This window comes from Vespa crabro, chromosome 1 (genome assembly GCF_910589235.1).
Source record: "Vespa crabro chromosome 1, iyVesCrab1.2, whole genome shotgun sequence".
NCBI lineage: Eukaryota > Metazoa > Arthropoda > Insecta > Hymenoptera > Vespidae > Vespa > Vespa crabro.
This window is the reverse complement of record NC_060955.1, coordinates 20,315,058-20,334,987: the sequence shown is the minus strand read 5'-3', so window position 1 is coordinate 20,334,987 and position 19,930 is coordinate 20,315,058. Positions and strand designations below refer to the sequence as shown.

General features: G+C 37.0%; 1 protein-coding gene across 5 annotated transcripts in view; it reads right to left on the bottom strand.

Annotated features, from left to right (window-relative positions):
* LOC124426408 (UPF0489 protein C5orf22 homolog) overlaps positions 1–19,930 on the bottom strand; it is a 445,446-nt gene that overhangs the window by 65,244 nt on the left and 360,272 nt on the right. For all 5 annotated transcript variants that reach the window (XR_006942720.1, XM_046968075.1, XM_046968055.1 and 2 more), the window contains one exon: positions 8,857–8,972. Coding sequence is in view for 4 of the 5 variants with exons in the window: in XM_046968075.1 (XP_046824031.1) it covers positions 8,857–8,972 (116 nt within the window). In the remaining variant the exon portion in view is untranslated. The remainder of the gene's footprint in view (positions 1–8,856; positions 8,973–19,930) is intronic.

The following is a 19,930-nucleotide window of genomic DNA, read 5'->3' as shown; positions in this document are numbered from 1 at the left end:
TACGCATTTCGTCTGTACGATCAGTGGTCTCGTTCGAAGAATAACAGATGGAGCAGGTCCTTGATACTCCGAGAGAGCAAGCAAGGTGAATCCGATCGAATTGCGAGCCGTTGCATACGCGAGATCGAAGCGTACGCAAGAAATTCGGTTAGCCTCGAGTTACGAGGAATTCGACTTCTCTCTCTCTCTCTCTCTCTCTCTCTCTCTCTCTCTATCTCTCTATCTATCTATCTATCTATCTATCTAACTATCTATCTATCTATCTATCTTTCTTTCTTTCTCTTTTATTCTCTCTTTTTCTAGTTCTTCGCGTTTCCTTCCGTCTGTAGGCAATGTGGAAGGTGGATGAATGCCCGTAGGTCGAAGGGGATGTTAAATCGTGCGGTAAATTCGCTTGCATTTCACTCTCCGCCGGAGGAGTCTCGAGTAATACGTCGTCTTCGTCGTCTTCTTTCTCATCCTCTTCTTTCCAATCGTGGAGGGCGTAGGAGGAACTCGAAGGTATTGGAACCGGGTCGAGTCGACGATATCGGCGTAGTAGAAGGAAAGTGGAGAGCGGAGGGGCTGGAAGTCTGATCAGTTTATAAGCGCACATTGAGTTATTGGTAGCTCATCTGCCCCGTCGATATCCGGCTGGATGGCTTCTTTTCGTGCTCTACGACAGGCTCTTTTCTATCTCTTTGAACGGCCAAGAAATTCTTCTAAATCGTTTGGCAGAGATCGAAACGATCGATAAATATAATGATACATAATGAATTAAACAATCATAGAATGGCCGAGTATATGGAATTATTTTATTGTTTTCATATATTCAGATCGATGAATTGAATATATGTTAGATTAGAAATTTAAAGTCAAAGGAATGATAAATGTATTAACAAATTACTTTGAAATGAATTATATTATTATAGAATGAGTTATCTTAGAAAACAGCGAAGAAGAAAAAGAATGCTTATGCATTTATTAACACATACAAAATATTAATAACCCGATATGTGTGAATACGTTTAATCGGACAACTATACGGATGTTATACAGGCTCTAGGAAGTGGGCGTACTATATTTTACAGATATCGATGTCGTTACGGACTTTAACAGATTAGAAAACTTGTTTGAGATATGGAACTTGCGTGCATATAATCTTCTAATGATAAGACATAGAACTTTGTTATCTTTCATGTTATAAATAGGATACGATCTAAATGTAAAGCCGAACAACATATCTGCTTCAATCGATTTCGTGTTACTTTGTCTTTTACTTCGTGGACTTGATTATTGGATGAAAAAAAAAAAACCAAAAATGCACAAAAATCAAGGTTGGTGTTGGATTAAAGAAACAAAAAAAAAAAAAAAAAAAATAAGAAAAAAATGAAAAAGAAAAATATCTTCCTTCGATAACCGGTCATTATTTTACACTTCTTTTTCTTATAAACTAAATTAATTAACTAATAATGAACAAAGTGACAAGTTCCAGATAGTAAGTTGCTTTAATATGTTAATTAAAAAACGAACGCAACGATTGAAAAAGGAAGTCGATTAAGTGCTTTAAGACACTCTTTTAAACCGGTTCTGCGAAAGAAACGCAGATGGAAGAAAATACCAGGTAATATGCGAAGAATTTTTGTTAAATGTCTAAAGAGGCCCTTAGAAAAAAAAAAGAAAAAAAAAAGAAAAAAAAAAAAAAAGAGGTGAAAGCTTCGTGAAAGATTACATTAAAGATTTCTCGAAAGTAAATTCTAGATGTGCTCGTATCTTTTCTAAGGAATTAGTCAGAAAAAAAAGTGTGAACTTCATGGCGATAGGTATGGCGTGTTCGTTTTCGCGAATCCCATGGATATAAGTTCCTATTAGGAAGGATTGAAAGAAAACGAAAGAAAAAAAAAAGAGGGAAAGAGAGTGAAAGAAAGAAAGGAAGAGAGAGAGAAAGAGAGAGAGAGAGAGAGAGAGAGAGAGAAAGAGAAAGAGATCGAAGAAAAGGGGTGGTAGGATATCCCACGTGCCAAAGGAGAATCGCGCATTAGGAGATTGTGTTCGACAGTTGTTTACGACCATCTTTCTAACCACCTTTGTCTCTTCTTTTTTCTCCTTCTTCTTTATCACTTTCTCACCCTTTACTCTTCCTTTTGTATCAGAACTGGTATATATACATACGTACGATACGTATGAAACTGTGCTTTCCTTTAGCCGACGATCTCCGTTTCGTTTCATTTCATTTCGTTTCGTTTCGTTTCGTTTCGTTTCTTCTTCTTCATCTTCTTCTTCCTCTTCTTCTTCTTCCTCATCTTTTCTCCTTCTTCTTATCCCCATATCTCTTTTTCTTTGTGTCCTTTCTTGCCGAACTTACCTCGCAAAGCAAAGGAAGGCAAAGGCGTGTATTTACGTCGTACCGTTCACATAAATCCGACCGACAAATTGGCAAGCCTTTCTTCTTACTACGTATTCTCTCGTTCTCTCGCTCTCTGACAATCCCGGTTGAAGCACTTCGCAGATTCCCTTTCTTTTCAGTCGCCTCTCTTTCCCTCTTAAAATCTTTTACTGTTTTCTTTATACGTCATGAGACGAGTCAGATACGTCGATGTCTGCATACTACGGAAATCATTTTATACGTTACTATCCGCACGTACCCAATCCGTTCTCTCTCTCTCTCTCTCTCTCTCTCTTTCTTTCTTTCTCTCTCTTTCTCATTCTCTTCCTATTTTTAAAGCAAACATCCAGTCTTTTTTCGACGTCTACTATGATGATATTTAACGTAAGCTAAAAAGAAACTCGATTGTTTCTTTCGATGAAGAAATTTTATTCTTTTCTTCCATTTCTCGTGAGACATCGAGGACATAGAAAAACATGAAGATCGGCATCATAAATTTTATAATTTAACGACTCGAGAAGAACGTTTTTATCTGAGGAATCGATTACTCGATATGTCGTTTAATATTCTTAGGGAATGATATAACGACAATATTGTAGGGAGATATCGCAACAAGAAACAATAAAAAGACGTGTTTATGAAAGTATACCAGTTCGAATAGTAATGAGTTTGTCATTTCGATAAATGATATATATTATAAAAAGGAATGTACGGAAAGGAATATATATACACACACACACACACACACATATATATATGTATATTACAACTTGTTGGAAAAAACTTTAATTCATTTGAAATGACAAATAAAACTAGAAGATCTTATGATATATGAGAAGCAGACGAAGAAATAAGAAAAGAATTAGAAAGAAGCGATTAGTTATTGGAAATGAAAAAGAAAGATAAAAGAAATGATAAAAGGATAGAAAATATCGAATGTAATCCAAGAAGAAATCGAATTTTGACGTATAACGAATGGTACGTGTACAAAGATATAATTAATTTTTATTACATTTTTAATATCTTACATCGATCGATACATTATCTCTCGATAAAAGAGTCATTCTTTAACTTACCGAAATCATGATGGTATGGGTTCAAGGTCCCACGAGTTTCGGTTGCATCTGCCTAACGAGCATCGTAATGCTCCTGCGTAATTTTAATCGAATGATTACATAGGAGCCATCCAGATAAAGTGCCCGGCCATTACGGGATCGAATGAAATTGCAAACGTGTTTCGTCCGACGCGTAACCTGCACTTATGCTATTTTCATGAATTAGCGATGATCGGGTCTTATCGTAATGGTTAACGTACTCGAACGATATTTCGACTACTTTTGGCGTACGTGGGCGTACCGAGTTTCATATTCTTACAGTATATACACCTGCTGCTGTTTCGTATTATTTACGATCAAGCAGAACAAAAAAATTTATTATTTTATACGTGTCCAACGAACGAAACTGAAATTATTAAATTAAATCGAGATATCATCACGACGAGAACGGTTAATTAAACGTGGACGATTACGAGAGAAATCATTAATGTCGAAACAAAAAAAAAAAAAAAAAAAGAAAAAATGAAACGTATAATTTCGTTATTTATAAAATATTATCTCGATCATCTTCGTAACGTTTTATGATCGAATAGACATAATCGATCGATCGATAAAATTTTTACGATAATACCGAGAACTTAACGAGATACATAGGAACGAAAATGAGAAAGCTCAGCGTGTATTCCTCTTCTAGGATAAGATAAGTCGATTCTTTCGTGGACTGGTGATTATGTAAAGGATTACGCGTCATTCGTGCTAGCTGACTCTGCATGCTAACGCAACCCCTTCTCATTAGAAACTCGTAAAACTCCCTTTACATTTCTCTTTCATACTTGTTCGTTCGCCCACTGGTTCATGCCACTTGCGGCAGAGGGCTCAAAGAGATAAAAAGAGAAAAGTATAGAACGAAAAAGAAAGAGAAAGAGAGAGAGAGAGAGAGAGAGAGAGAGAGAGAGAGAGAGAGAGAGAAGAGTAGATGGATGATTCCTTAAGAGGAAAAAAGAAGAGAAGAAGAAAGGAGGGGAAGAAAAAGGTGGAGGTAGAGATGGAGATGAAGGAGAAGGAGGAGGAGGAGAAGAAGATGAAGGTGGAGGACGTGGAAACCAGTTCCTTGGGCGTAGCTTCGCGCTAGAAGGAACGCTTTCTTTCCCACGTGGAAACGCCAACCGTACGGTTACGTACACCTGCAGCTCGCGACCCTTTCACACCAAACGAGTCGAGCAATAGTTGCCATTGGAATGTCTGTTCACCGATATTTCTATTTCAAGGGCGCAGAAACGATGATTAATATCGAGTTCAGTTACGAACGCTCAAGGATTCAGAAGACAATCCTTCGAATAATCCGTTCACATCCTTCGACGATTTTCTTTCACTCGCCCCCTTTTTGTCCCCGTTCGTAAACGATCTGTGGTTCAGGAAAAAAAAAAGGAAAAGAAAAAACAAAACGAAGGAGAATGGCAGGCGTATGGGAAAAGATTTTTTTTTTCTTTTTTTATAGAATTTAACTGTACGATATAGGATCTATATATTCTTTTTCAAAAAAGAGAAGAGCCGCGATGAACGACGCGAGTTGCTTTAGGAATCCGTTCGATGGATCTGAGATTCGTGTAACGACGAAGGGAAGTTGCATCACGTAGAAAGTCAACGAGGACGGCTTCGCTCGTTTAGCTACGCGCATTGTTACGTTCGGAGATCGTACGATCGTAAAAGACTGCTGGTATTTCTCTGAAAGAAGTAGAACGAGGTGGCGTTTCGTCGTTCGATGCTTCGTTCACCTTAGACGGCAATTCGATATCCATTGCCGCTCCTCTTCGACGTTTTGCATCGTAAAAGAAACTCTGGTAGAGGGAGGAGACACGCACACACACACACACACACACGACAGAGAGAGAGAGAGAGAGAGAGAGAGAGAGAAGTAGAAGGAGTGTAGCGCCAGGTTCGTTAACCCATCGTATAGACGTCGTTGCAGAAATGCAATTCGCCAGCTGACGATGCGCTTAACTGCAGCGAACCGAGCACGCCTCGAGAGGATAAAGAAAGAAGGAAGGAAGGAAGGAAGAAAGGAAGGGTGGGAGACAAGAACGAACGAGATAGAGATAGATAGGGTTTGGTATAGTATAGAGAGAGATAGATGAACGGCGATGGTAGGTAGTGCCTTTCGATTTTTAATTTCTAATTATCGCGTAATGACCCCACACTCCGTGGCCCGAAGTGCCGAGCGTGCAGACCTTATGTCCCGATAGAGTGCACGGTCGAGCCTTTAGTTATGGGTTGCGATAATTGCCAATTTCCATGGGCTCTCCATCCTAACCTTCAATGTATCTAAGTCTTCGTTCTAGCTTTCTCTAGGCTACATTTACAAAGGCGATCGTTCTCGATCGATTTTATGAACGGTCAAAAGGAATTAGCGTTGGTTGGGTCTTTCGCTACGGCACCTGTGTCAATACAATGCATCATAGATCGGCAATAGAAGCTATGCATATATGTATATATGTATGTATGTATCTATGTGTGTGTATATGTATGTATGTATGCCCTGGAAAACGGTAGTCTCTTTTCTTTATTCATTTTTTTCTTTCTCTCCCTTTTTCTTCTTCGTGTTTCTTTGTCGTGCAAAATAAACGCAAGTAAGTACGTGTATGTTATTCGAACATTTTCCTTTTATCGTCACCGTTGGATACCACGTAGTGGATACCATGGAAAGTCAGGTAGTCTAGCTCGAGACGGTTTTAAGATCGTGTCGAGCCTAAGATCAGGTTCGATTCGTAGAGAGAGAGAAAGAGAGAGAAAGAGAAAGAGAGAGAGAGAGAGAGAGAGAGAGAGAGGGAGAGAGTAGGGCAATGGGAGTCGAGGCCGTACTTCTTGAGATCGATCGTCGATCACAAAGAGATTCCTTTTCGAGAGAGATCACCTGCCCCATATGCACTGTCATTCTCGACGACAGGTATCGCACCTGTAATACACCTGCACGCTTCGACTACCGATTTAGAAAGAAATTTACTAGCACGCCCGACGATTATCGGATATTCATCTGTACTTTATCGCACAGCTGAACTTCGTTATGCGGGTATACCGTGTATAGAAAAGAGGAGAAGAAGCTAAGGCCATTTCGAAAAGCTTCGTGTAAGATCGTTTTCGAGAGGGCATATATTATCACGTATTTCGAGTTACCGTTGTGATCTCAAGCAACGATAAAGTGATACCTGATAGTCGATTAATCGATCGATTATGCTATAATTATACCGTTGGATATAAAGCGATTATTACGCAACGTCGTATATACATATGTATAAATCGTGACGAGATCAATGGCGATATGTAAGAAAACATTTGAAAGAATAACATGAAGGGGAAGCCAAGATCCTTGTACTTCTTTTTTCTTCTTTCCTTTTTTTTTGTTTTTTTTTTTTTTTTTTAATACCCACTTCCCTCACCTATTTTTTTTTATTCCTTATTTTAGTAAATTTTGCCGAATTTATTCCTCCCTCGGTAGGGCGAGTAACATGGGAGCCCGTTAAATAATATTCTCGATCGTTTCAATATATATATATATCTTAACGCGTGTAAGTTGGTATCTCGACAAGGATCGAGAAGGTAGCGAGAAGAAGTAGAAGAGGAAGAGATTGCTCGGTTATATCGACATGGAATATCGTTCCGAATCGTTCATTTGTTCACTCGTGCTCGTGCACGCTTATTCTCTCGAATATCCACAAGGATGTTTAACATGACTGGACACGAGCGTGGTGAACCGAGGATACACGTTGGACGTTTTCTTCGTCTAGGAGTTAACTTGCTTCGAAACGAGGAGTTGCCAAGCCGCAAAAAGCCGTCCTTAAAAGCCGACGGCCGTCGCTAATTATCGATCATTATTTGCACCACGAGCGAGTAATTGGGATTTATGTCTAGAGTGATAAAATGGAAAATGGTCGAGGAAGGAAAGAGTGGGAGAGAGAGAGAGAAAGAAGGGACAGAAAGAGAGAAAGAGAGAGAGATAAGAGGTAAATGGTAAGAGGTAGTTCAAATGGGACTTCGATACGGCAGACTATGGTCTCTACTTAATTGTTATTTACGTCAAACTATCACGCGAATCCTCATCGGCTTCGTTGATTTAGTTTCGAAAAAGAAGAGAAAGTAAAGTCGAAAATAATGGTAGGAGGATTGTAAAACGTCGGTTCGACTGATTTACAGAACCAATTCGTGACAATTATCATCGGTAGAAGTTTAACTATCGCGAGAGGAGAAGAAGAGAGTAACGTCGGTACTAAATCACTTTTGGATGGTTCGAAGTAAAGACGGTAAAAGAGCGAAGTCGCGCTTTCTCACCTTGCGCCTTTTACTTCGTCACATCGACAGAGGGAATGCCGGAAGTTTCGAATAGTCGTATTCAACGACATAAAAGCTGGTGGGGCACTACACGAGCGATCCTTCGAGCAATAAAATCGGCGACAAGCCGTGAATTCGTGACACGACGCTCATAAAGGGATTTATGTGCGCGTTCGAGAGGAACGAGTGACGACGAACTTGCGAACTATCCGTACCTATACGTTAATGCCTTTCTCCTATATACATACATGGATAGGTAGAAACATCTATGTAGATATGTTTTCTATACGTGCGATAATCTACCAACGACAGTTCGCAAAACCGCGGTATCGTCGAATGAGCAATAGTCAGTCGGTCGGTCGGTCGGTAAACGTAAAAGCGTATTCCTTCTAAATAATTTCTATTTAACATTTTCTACCGCTTAAGATATCTATAGGTAATGTTATCCTATCTTGTATTTTTTCATCTTTCTTTTCAAACGATACGTATCGTTTACGAGTCGATCTATTCGGGTTTTCGCCTTTCGGAAGGCAGTTCCTTGAACCGGTCTAGTTCGTTCCGAAAGATTCGAACGAAGAGATCGAAAGGAGGAAAGGACAGACGAATAGAATGCGTTTATAAGAGTGAAAGAGAAATAGATAAAAAAAAAAAAAAAAAAAAAAAAAAAAGAAGGAAACGCAAAGAGTATCAGTACAAAGCAAAACCCCCGTAAAGGGAAATGCATCGCGATAGAAAATCTTAGATCGTCGAATGCAACCGCCTAATCAGTCTTCAATCGACAGGATTGACTCGGCTCCTTGAAACTCCCTCCTTCTCGATTCCTTCTCGATTCGTTTTCTTCGTTTTTCTTCGTATCTTTCTTCTGGTATAGAAATCTCTAAAGAGATAGGACTCCACGCGAATTTGATGCACGTAGCTACGATTTTCCCATGGCTAGACATAGATAAGTATGTAAAAGTAAACCAACGTATGAGGGTATCGCATGAATAATCGTATTTTCCACGTAGATAAAATACGACGAATAAGAAGAATAAAAGTCTATTTAATCTGAAAGTACGTTTTTATCCGAGGTAAGCATGCAAGAAAAGATATCTTTTGATCATTTGAACTCACCGTGCTGACTTTTCTCCTTGGTAGTTCTTCAAAGTACGGTGGTCTTCGAGATGATCGAAGATATTTTCCAACTCGTCGAGCTGTTCGATTCTGAAGGCAGTAATTTCTTTCAGGATCTATGAAAATAGAAAAAAAAAAGAAAGGAAAAATAAAATAGATAGATAAAGGAAGATACGATTATCATTATCATTAATATTGATTATCATTAATATTCTATTATTATTTGTTATATCTATTATTATAATTCTTTCAGCATTCTCAAATTTCCATTTTCTTTTTTCTCGTTTAAAAAAATTAAAATATTCTCATTTCAATTATCGTTCTATTAACGTATGTAAATTTAATATATCACCATATAATATAAATTACAAATAATTATATTCTTTATCGTGAAAACAAAAATCCGATTAAATGTCGTTGCTTTTAGAAATTGAACTGGCCTATCGTAAAATCTTACTACTTCTTGGAAGAGATTTTTGCATTCGCGGGTAAGAAAAGAAAAAAAAAAAAAAGAAAAGAAAAAAAGAAAAAGAAAAAGCGAGCCGCGAAAAGAAGTTAAAGGAAACGAGCGGGACGTCGTTAGAACTACGAGCCGAAACAAATCTAGCACGTAATGTTTCCGCCGTAATGGCGTTCCTAGAAACGATTCGAGCGTAACCTCTCACCTCCATACGTCACGTGCACGAAGGGTGCTCTTTTGGAGGTGCGAGCAGCCGCGCGAGCAGTCGTTTGTGCGTCGCCGGAACGACGAGGAGGTATTTTCTTTTACACGAGACTCATCCTCCGAAAATCTCTCTTCCATTCATTCCTGCTTATTTCCATGAACATTTTTAGCTTTTCTCTAAGCTTTCCTTTTCTCGTATTTGTTTCGTTTACGAAGACAGCAGCATTATACTTTTTCTCATCATATCATGACCGTGGTATCACCTCAATTAAATTTTCATATTAATCATTGAAATACATAAATCTCGATTAATAATACAATGGCTCTATTGCATTTCTTTTTCCATTGTTTATTATTCGTAAAATAAACAATATTATATCACATCTGAAGTGAAATTTCATTCATTATAACATTAACGTGATTCTTTTCTTGTTTCTTTTTTTTCTGTTTTTTTTTTTTTTTTTTTTTTTCTTTTACAAGCATCATTTCCCAAGAATTTCTTTAAGAACTTGTAGGAATGGAAGAGAAAAAGAAAAAAAAAAAAAACTTGAAGTTAGACCTAAAGAACGTATTCGTAAGATACGTTGAATAGTTGAAATGTTTACAAACAATTATTTTATTTTGACTTTATTACACTCTGAAAAAGTAATTTACTTTGTGCATCGTCTCGAGCATTTCTAAACGTACTTATGTCTATTTCTTTCTCGATTTCTCGAGAACACGATTACTAACGTTAAAGAATTCCTCGAGCGAATGACAAAATAGTCGACGACAGATATCGCATCGAGATCGTAACTGGGGAAACGTGTGAAAATGTGACCGGCTTTCGAGTCTCGGTTATTCGCTCGATTTGTTGAGTTTTCGCATAGTTTTCACGTCGGTCGGTGAAATCGATAAATTTACGTATCAAGTTTCAATTGTGACCGTGTACCACGAAATAGACAATCGAGAAACGAGAGAGAGAGAAAGAGAGAGAGAGAGAGAAGGTTTATCGAAGGGTAAAAAGGGAAAAAAAAGAGGAAAAAAAATGGGGAAAAAAATAGAAAAAAAAAAGGAAAAAAAAAATGGAAAAAAAATCCGTCCTGGCCTCGAAAATAAAATCGGTTTTCCGATAACTGGTTATTTGCTCGCACAAGTGGCTCGCTGACTGGGCGAGCACGTCGGAAGCGGTTTTCGCGTGTAATATTATCGAGTTATCGGGAGGATAGAGGAGGCCATTGATCGCTGCTGCCGTTGCTAGAGCCGAACAACCATAGCCGAGGGGGTTGGAAGCGAAGGAGGAAAGCGCGCATTGCGCGAGCACAATATATCCGCGTGATTACAATATGTCGGAGCTCAAGAGACCAATATCAACTTGAAGTCGGCTCAGCCAATGCTAATAATCTCCATTGTTGGTGCCTCCACTCGAATGCCTCACGATCGGATACATCTTGTTTCGAAATTTCGAATTGCCTCGCTCGTGTTCGTCTTGGCATTCCTCGTTTTGTCTCGCCTTACTTCAGCGCAAAAGGAGAAGATTTATTTTCAAAGCGTGCACGATCGAAATTACATTATAACATAGAAAAATAATTTCTCAGAATAATGGGGAAATTTATTCCGAGAATAATTAAGCTTCTCTTAAGTGATATTTTCTCTGGGATGTATCGTTGATACACTTGAACTTTCCATTCGTTGACATGTAATTATTATTGAAAGAGAGAGGGAGAGAGAGAGAGAGAGAGAGAGATGACAGTGAAATGAGTTAAGATCGGATTAGTCGTATAAAGGAGTCAATTTGTATCCTTAAAAACATCATTATTTACGAATCAACGAAACGATTCGATAATTTCTCAAGGATTGTCGTCCTACCATTAGGTGTTGCCGGATGTTAAAAGATGAGTTGGAATAGCGCGGATCGTCGTACAACGAAAGAAACGAAACCTGTCCACGTCGTTGTTTTTACTTGCTGTAGCAACAGTCTGAAGTAGCAGCTTGAAGCAGCAGCCTGGAGAGCAGTAACAGCAACACGAGAAACAGGCACTCACGGAACCGCCTTTCACACATCTCAGACGAAAGAGACGACGAAGCTCGGTTCTCTTTCAAAATAATTATGCGTTCTTCAGGACTCATTCTCCCATGTCGGTTTTATCCTTGCCAACATCGTCATCGTCATCATCGTCGTCGTCGTCGTCGTCGTCGTCGTCGTTGTTGTTGTCGTCATCATCGATCTCGACGTTCCATGAGAACACATGCCTATACTTTTTTCATTAACGTGGAAGAAAAGCAAGACGAAAATTTACTCTAACGTTTACTTTCGTTCTTTCCTCTTTTTCATTATTTTTTTTTTTACACGTCTTTCTTTTCTTTTGTTTTATTTATTTATCCCTTTTTTTCTTTTCTTTTCATTTTTTTTTTTTTTTACGATCTGCAACTAACTCACGGAAATCGTAAGAAGCAATCATCTTTTCTCTCTAATAGAATGGACTAATAAACCATAAATGAATTATACTATGTTATCTCCAGTTAATACAATGTAAGAGATAATACGTACTTCCGCGATAATATTAATTATAGGGAGGGTCAACACTCGTTCTTATAATTACAGCACTAAAATTATATTGTATAGAGACGAGAATAAAGCGCGTGACAGTCGGTCCCGAGCATTGGCTTTAAACCAAAGACGTTAACGAGAGGGTTCTGATAATCCTTATGCAAATTACGAATAATCACGTTGCTATTTCCATCACAGTTCGAATATACAAAGGTATACATGATTAAAAATATAGAATGAAGATAAGAATGAGTTTAGCGAAGAATTTTGTTCAAAAAAAAAAGAAGTTGCAACGAAGAAGAAAGGGGGGGGGGGAGGGAAAAAAACAGAAAAAGAAAAAAATATCATTCGTACGCGCGCGCGCGCGCGCATATTTAAATAAACTACACGATATTATAAATATTAAGTTAATTTTTTAATAATTTCTTTTATCACGTTTCAGATAGGTATCGAGATTGGAAGGTTCGATGAGGCACCAAGTTCTCTCTATCTCTCTCTCTCTCTCTCTCTCTCTCTCTCTCTCTCTCTCTCTCTCTCTCTCTCTCTTTTTCTTTCTTTCTCTCTTTTTCTCTTTCTCTCTCTCACTCTCTCTTCGCACGCACGAGTAAGTGTTGCAACGTTATACGTTTCTCATAGGGGTTTCGAGATACCTCGATAGATTTGGAATTCGTTTGCCAGGACGAGTGCATGTAAGCATCGACTGCCGAGGAGTATTTCGCAATCGTTTCTTGCGAATCGAAAAACTCTCACGACGATTTCCTATTCAACATTTTTTCCATGCGAATAACGAACGAACGAACGAACGAACGAACATATGAACGTTTATATATATGTGTACGTAAGGTACATACGTAGAAACGATCGTACCGTTAGAGGTCAAAGATCGTTTCTGGCATGACCTACCCTTGCTTGCTTGCCCCCGCTGCTATTGTCATTTCTCATTCATTTGCAAGTAGCCATATCGCGATTTACGATCCCTTCGTTGGTGACTTTTGCACATTGCTCGGTCCCGTAATAGGAGAAGGAGGAGGAAGAAGTGAAGGAGGAGGAGGAGAAGGAGGAGGAGAAAGAGGAGGAAAGGAAAGACTTTGGCATGCGAAAGAGGTTTCGAAGAAGTGTACTTTGGAAAACCTATAAATCTTTGTCATATGTCGTATACGTCTATAAACCAAAAAAAAAAAAAGGGAAAAAAAAGAAAAGAAAATATATAAACGCCATCTATAAATTTATTATCGTCATATTTCTAATAGAAAATGTCGACGTTCCTCAGACATACTAATATTGGAACGTTGCGGTGTCTAAATTTGACATTTAATAGATTTCAACTTGGTTGCAAACAAAAATGATTACTTTCAAAATATTAAATAAGAACTTTTAAAAACATTATAATAATTTTACGTCATCTTTTTATTATTTCATGATACCTGCTGTTCAGATATCTCTATACGATATCTCGAGAAATGAATTTAATGTATATCAAAGATTAAGAAGAGATACTGAGAGAAGATCTTCACGAGTTATAACGACGTAAATCCATGGAGAATGTACAATGAATTCATGCGCGACACGTTGCACGTGTCCAATCATTTAATAATAAAAGGACAACACGCGGTAGGAAGATGTGGCACAGCTCAGAAGAAAATGGTCGAGGCGTTGTATGATGCGCGAGGTAGCATGCTTTTCAAAGGTGTTCTTTACTTACGAGATTTATCAGATAAACGATTCGTAGGTTCTTTACGCTCGACGAGATAGCTGACACCTTACTTTCTCTCTCTGTCTCTCTCCATCTATCTCTCTCTCCCTCTCTTTCTATGTCCTTCTCTGTCCGTCTGTCTATCTCTCTTTCTCTCTCTCTCTCTCTCTTTCTCTCTCTCTGTCAGTTGATGTTACAAATGAAAGATGATGAAGAAGTAGAAGAAGCAAAGAATGAGGAAAGAAAATTATAACCGGACGACTTATCTTTGAATGACCGTGGGTAGACTTTGTATATCGTTCGTTTAAATCAGTCATCACTAATTCTTATTGCATCGGGATAAAGGCACGTGCCGGAACAAGGTGCTGGAGGTCATTCAAGATCGGATCATCTTTCACGTAGAAAATCTCAAAACTCTTCAAATGGAAATAGATTTTCATTCATAGTTTATAATGCCTAAAGAAAAAAGTCTATTGGTCATTGGACCAAAACCATAAACATTCATAATATTCCATAAGATATAAAAGCCTTGGTCGCGATTATCGCCTTGTCGCGAAGCATCAATAAACCGCGCTATTTTACGGTGCAAAAATATCGAATGGAATGGACATGTTTCAGCCCGTCGTTCAATTTCAACGTTGCAATGAGTTTTGCGGACTTTGGTTTATCTTATCGTATAGACAGAAAGAGAAAGAGAAAGAGAGAGAGAGAGAAAATCCCTTCAAGTACGTAACTCAATCGCATACTTATAATACACGCTACTCATAAATCACTATGGAATTACTCGTTGCGCTAATATGGAAGATAACTAATTAAGAGCAAGAGATACCGCAAGCAGTAGAGATTCTAATTTAATGATCAAACGTTGACCGAATATAACGGTGATTCTGCGAGATCGTAAATTACGACGATCCTAGATATAAGAGGATTATATCAATTGGGCGTCAAGCTCTTCCCTCGATATAGATAAATACAGAATAATTACAGAACTGGAACTATTACGATATCTCTGTATACATGATACTTACTTTAATCAAAAATTCTTAGAAGTATATTATATTATTCAGAACATAAAATATTTTTTATTCCTTAGAGTTTGTAAAGTATTTAATATTATTTATACTCTTGAAGAGAAAAAGATTATTTTATTTAAAAAAGAAAAGAAAAAAAAAACTAAAAATTAACTTCAAATTGAATTATACGAAAATATATATATATATATATATATATATATATATATATATATATATATACATGCTAGACTGTTTTCCATAAAATTTAATAGTTTATAGAAAAATCAACGTGGATTTAATTAAGTGGAGCACACTATTATTTTTCTTAACATTTATAGTAGGCGCATAGCTGCTAGCTGCTAGAAGATACAATCCTTATCGATAACATAAATGGATAGATAAGAAAAAGAGAGAGAGAGAGAGAGAGAGAGAATGAGAGCATCGTCTCATTAATCGATTCTTGAAACGGATTATACTCACCACTTAGGGTATTCAATTAGCCATATAAAGCGATGCAGTTAAAGAGGGAGAGAAAATTGTATTAATTATACTCATCAGCAATCTCGGAATAGTTTAAGATTTATAAAATATCTCGAATATACCGAGTTTAAATTACTTCAACGTTTCTTTTTTTTTCTTAATAATTTTTACTTAAAAAGAGAGTATTTTTATTGAAAAGTTTCTCGACAAAGTAGACGATAGCAGTGGCGGCGGTAATGACAAAAACGATGGAAAAGAAGATTTCAATAATTGACTCGTTTCAATATTATCGAAAGGATACGAGATCCCTTTCCCTCTTTCGTCCTTCATCTTGTCTCTCCCTTCCCTCTTATTCTCCTCCTCGCATCTAGGTTGTAAGATGGAATTCCTTCGTGGCATATTCGTAGTATGGCACGTTCGTTTATCCTACTCGCGATCGGCCTACACGCGGCCAGAATGCACCGGCATAATGTGATTATGCTAATAGGGAAGGCCCATCTATACGCTTATCTTCAAGTCACGCCGTGATCGGAAATAATTATTGGAAATGACCCATCGATCTTGGTGGGGTTTAAAGTGCGTCACGTTGTACTTAACTGGCACCGTCGCTACTCCAATACCCTTATTATCCATCTATCTATCCTCTTCTACTTTAAAGTTACGCGAACGGCAACGAAGAAAACAAGAGGAATACAATTAGAGGGAAACTCTTATCGTCAATGAGAAAGTAGTATGAAATAAAAAGAAAAAAAAAAAAAATAAAGGAAACGGAGGAAAGAAAAGTAATCCATAGAGATTCATTGATACTCTTTGGAAAGTTTGAATTATCTCGATATTTGAAAATAATTGTTAATGTCACGTTAAATTAGAAATAATTTCAGGATAAAACGTGTAAAGCAAATAATATTAAAATGAGATCAATTGTTTTTAAAGTCAAACTTTTGTACTTAAATATATTACAAAAGAAATAGCTTTTGTAATTTGTATTTTTCGAGGAATATAATTCATTGAGAAGATCGAAAGAATAAGATTTGTCAAGTAGGATTGTCGCTTTTGCTCGTTAATACTACGTCAAATGTTTTAAGCTCGTACTAATTCGCTGACGAAATTAATGATTACAATGAATTAAGCAAACAATGATAACTTAAACTTTTCTTAATAAATTTGAAATGAGCGAAACGTTGTCGATATATATGGATACATAAGTCGAAACGTTTTCTCTTTTATTTTTTTATTTTCTCTTTTTTATTCCTCATCTTTTCTATTTTTTTAATCGATTTAAAAATCAAACGAGAAGGCACGAAGCTCAGAATTTATATAATCCACGTTCAAACGTTTGCAGAATTAGTTAATTAGAAAAGTATTTTATCTGCGTATATTACGAGCGTTAAAAAGATTGACGACGATTAAGTTTAGAACTCGTTTAAAGTCGATTTATTATTAATTACAAAAAAGCGTCCATGTAAGGAGCCATTTAATCGAAGGCAATGGCAGCTACGGTGTCTCAACGATATGCAAAGATTCGCCGTTTATACTTCTCAGTAATTAGGCGAACTCTCGATGCTTAGATGGAGAAAGTCGACGTCCAACAAGGGCTTTGAAAATTGCGAGTGTATAAAGGTTAACTACACCGAGCAAAAGGGGGAGAGAATAAAATAGAGAAAGGCTCGTAACAGCTCATTAGCCTTATCGTTCTGTCGATCGTTTAACCTCACACCTCTCTCAAGACTCCTCTCCTAGGTTAACATCGATTTGAAGGTATATATCGACGCTTAGTCTGCTTAACGCATCCACTTAAATATACTAGAATTTTCGAGACTTACAATTACACGAGCACGATGATGATAATAAATCCGTAAGTTTCACGGTAGGTGAGAATCACGTTCTATTAATCGAAAAGGGAAAATGATTTCTTATTGATTTTATCGATTATCGTTTAATCGGACTTTTCAATAATTAATATCCTCGAGGATACTATCGAAATTTGTTATTCCGTAGACGAATAGCCGTGAGACAGAAGAAAAAAATGTACCAACCTCCTCGGTATCGTAAGAAATATTTTTTCTTTCATTTTTCTTTTCTTTTTCATTTCTTTTCTTTTCTTCTCTTCTCTTTTCCTTTCTTTCCTTTCTTTTCTTTTCTTTTCTTTTTTCTTTGAGATATCAAAGATCGAGAAGAAACGAGAATCGATATCGCGAACAGAAAAAGGATTGATCTTGCGTCTAATAAACATAGCTTCCCGCGACGTAAGACAATAAATTCTGCAAACGAGTGCCTAGCTCGAGCGAAAGGTCGCCGTGAGGAACGACCGTCGCTATTCCTTCACTTGATTTATATACCTACGAGAGATCGTGAAGATCGTTCGAAACGAGTCAAGAGACAAGTAGAATAAATGCCAGGATCGGCGGAGGATCATCCGTGGAAATTTGTATCGACGTTCGTCTCGAGACTTGGTTACTTCTTCTTCTACTTCTTCTTTTTCTCCTTCTCCTTCTTCTTCTTCTTCTTCCTCTTCTTCTTCTTCTTCTTCTTTTTATTTTTTCTTTTTCTCCTTTTATTTCTCCTCTTCGTCAATTCTTGTCTCATCGTCCTCGTCGTCCACTCTTACATGTACGTTTCTTCGTGCATACCTACTTGTCACACGTACTACTTGACGATTGTTCTTCCCAGAGACGACGACAACTTAATTGCGACAAAATCTTTCAACGCCGAACGTCCTACGATCCATATTTATGCATTTAGATATGCGCAAAGCAAAACATTAGTTAATTCCAAATGCGTTCAAATAAAATATTTTTAATATAACGTCAGGACGTTTAACGAGACAATGAAAAATTAACTTTAAGAATATTTTCGATTAAAAATCAATTTACAAATCATCAAGTAATATATTTATATGAATGATTATTTAATTATTTATAATTATACGATTTTCGGATCTATATATCTTGCTTTATATAAAAAATTATTTATTTATTTATCTCATAACAGGAAAACATGATACAACAAAAATATTTAAATTATCTATTTATTTATCCGGATAATTTTTCAAAGAAACGAAAAGAAGGAAAAAGATACGATCTACCTATGATTGAAATGACTACTGGTGATCATTAAAATAAAAAAAAAAAAAAAAAAAAAAAAAGAAAAAGAAAAAAGAAAAAAGAGAGAGAGAGAGAGAGAGAGAAATAAAAAAAAGAAATAAATAAATAAAATACGAAATAAAACGAAAACATCGAACGATTCAATGCGTTGAACCGTAACGCTAGCTATAACGAGGTATCGAGTTGAAATACGATCAAGGTCGATGACGATTCGGCGAAACGTTTTTCTCTGTTCATCGAGATGAATGCATCGCCGAGGTGCACCTGTGTTTATTAAAACTGTCTATGTATGACAACATATGTACAGACATATACATATAAGCGTACACACATATACACATACACATAGGTACATATATACATCGAGAATCAGAGCATGAATCGTCGATTCCGCACAGTGAGTCCACTCGCGATGTAATTAGAACCTGTCGGCGAATGCGAGATATACTCTTTAGCTATCGATTTTTTTACTAACCGGTAGGCAGCTAATAACTGCATTTAATTATATTCTTACCGTTCATTTAGAGCGGAAATAGATCTAGAAAGGGGAGAGGAAGGAGGAGGAAGAGAATGGAATAGAACGCCAGACCTCTTAGGGATTCAGGTGTTTCAAGGTGTCCATATCGAAATCTAATGCAAATCGAGCGTGTCGCGCGAAATGAGAGTCTCTACTTATGGCCGTTTCAAGAAGGAAAATCAATCTTCTCGTATATTTATGAGTCGAGCAAAGAAAGTTTCTCGTTCGATAAATCGATCGAACGTAATTCCTCGCAACTTTAATCGTAAATGCACTCTCTTTACCTATCTATCTATCTTTATTTATCTATCTTTATCTTCGTTTCTCTTTCAATCCAAATAATTTAGGGTAACATTATTAATTTTCATCATCTCATATATATGTAAAGGGAGAATATATAAAATGATATACGATTGCTTTTTTGCAGATTTCAATTTGCCACGAATGTTCGACGTTTCATCCCTACAATTAATACTTTATAAATCAATTCAGGCGGGTGTAAAGGAGAGAAAATCGAGGCAAGCTGACTCATCGATTCGTTATCGTTGTCGTCAGCCCGACGATTACTCTTGCAAGTTCCTAAGCGCAAGTAGGCTCTCCTCTTAACGAACATACGGTTTTAAGAAGGCGGGCACACCTAATAATACCTTTTGCGGAACCGGTCGTAATTGCTATCCTCTGCGTGGAAATGGCTATTCTCGCTCGAGATAATCGATCACAGTCACACGATTAATAAACGATAAAGTCGCCGAGTATTGTTCCTGAGCCGCCTATCTCTCTCTCTCTCTCTCTCTCTCTCTCTCTCTCTCTCTCTCTCTTTCTTTTTTCTTTCTTTCTTTTTGCTTTTTTTCCTCTCTCTCCTTCTTTCCTTATATTTAATTATTTATTATGATCTATTTGTATTTAATCATTCAGTTTTTTTATTTTTATGTTTATAGGAAGAGAGCTCACATGTTTAGAATATTAAAAAAGTTCATGAAAATTCAACGAACGAATTTATCTGAATCAATGTTAATTATAGAATCATATATTGCGAATAATTCGAGATTAATTGTGACGACGTAATTATTATA